Source organism: Sinocyclocheilus grahami, unplaced genomic scaffold (genome assembly GCF_001515645.1).
Source record: "Sinocyclocheilus grahami isolate Dianchi unplaced genomic scaffold, SAMN03320097.WGS_v1.1 scaffold5429.1, whole genome shotgun sequence".
NCBI classification, from domain to species: Eukaryota; Metazoa; Chordata; class Actinopteri; order Cypriniformes; family Cyprinidae; genus Sinocyclocheilus; species Sinocyclocheilus grahami.
In genome coordinates, this window is record NW_015510122.1 from 2100 (window position 1) to 3052 (window position 953).

Consider the following 953-nt stretch of genomic DNA (forward strand, 5'->3'; position numbering starts at 1 on the left):
TTTTATAAGAGAAGTCACTGACTTTTTGCGACAGGTGGGATTCAGATTACGGCACTTCTCATTCATTCCTACGGCATCCGTAAACTGCGATTGAGTGTCGCACAGCTCAAGTCAAACTGAAGCGTCTCAGCGAGCGCTCCTGCCACATGCTCGTCGTGATGGCCGCCGTGTGGCGAGCTCGTAAATGTGACCGTGGTGTCGTCCGCTTCTCTGATCGTGATCTGTAAAAAATTCGCGGAAAGCACGTCTTTAAACGCTACATTAAAAGAGCTCGCAAAATAAGCTGTTATGGTCAGTAAAAGCTGTGTTTCTAAGATTAGCGATGCTGCTAACATTAGCATGAGGTGTACTAGTACTGTCACACACATCTGAGTGTTGTCGTACGCTGAATAACAGTCCTAAATAATTCTTTAAACGTGTAATAACAATTATGCTTAATGTCCATATGTCGAAAACAAGCTATGTTGTGTATGCGTGTTGTTTACAAAGTTTGCAGTTCTGCAAATGGACTTGTATTCAGATGCACTGAATACGAATTTAACTTGAGAGCCGATCATCTGTGTTTTATAAGTTTAGTGCAGTGATTTTCGGCTGCTGGTGATTTATTTTCCACCAAACATGGACTGGTTATAATTTTTTAATCAGGGCTTTGTGAGATCTGCGTCACTTCTTTTTAAACTCTCTGTATTAGGGATGTAACGATTCACTCAACTCACGATTCGATTCACTCAACTCTCTATTCGATTCGCTCAACTCACGATTCGATTCGCTCAACTCTTGATTTGATTTGCTCAACTCACGATTCGATTTGCTCAACTCACGATTCGATTCGCTCAACTCACGATTTGATTCGCTCAACTCACGATTCGATTCGCTCAACTCTCGATTCGATTCGCTCAACTCACGATTCGATTCGCTCAACTCTCGAGTCGATTCGCTCAACTCTCGAGTCG

At 42.6% G+C, this 953-nt stretch overlaps 1 protein-coding gene across 1 annotated transcript in view; it reads left to right on the plus strand.

Moving 5' to 3' along the window:
• Window positions 1-88: 88 nt before the first annotated feature.
• The window catches only part of LOC107577215 (F-box only protein 9-like), a 4959-nt gene continuing 4094 nt past the window's right edge, over window positions 89-953 (plus strand). The window contains exon 1 of the mRNA XM_016263317.1: window positions 89-291. Within this exon, the coding sequence (XP_016118803.1) occupies window positions 289-291 (3 nt within the window). The 5' untranslated portion in view covers window positions 89-288. The remainder of the gene's footprint in view (window positions 292-953) is intronic.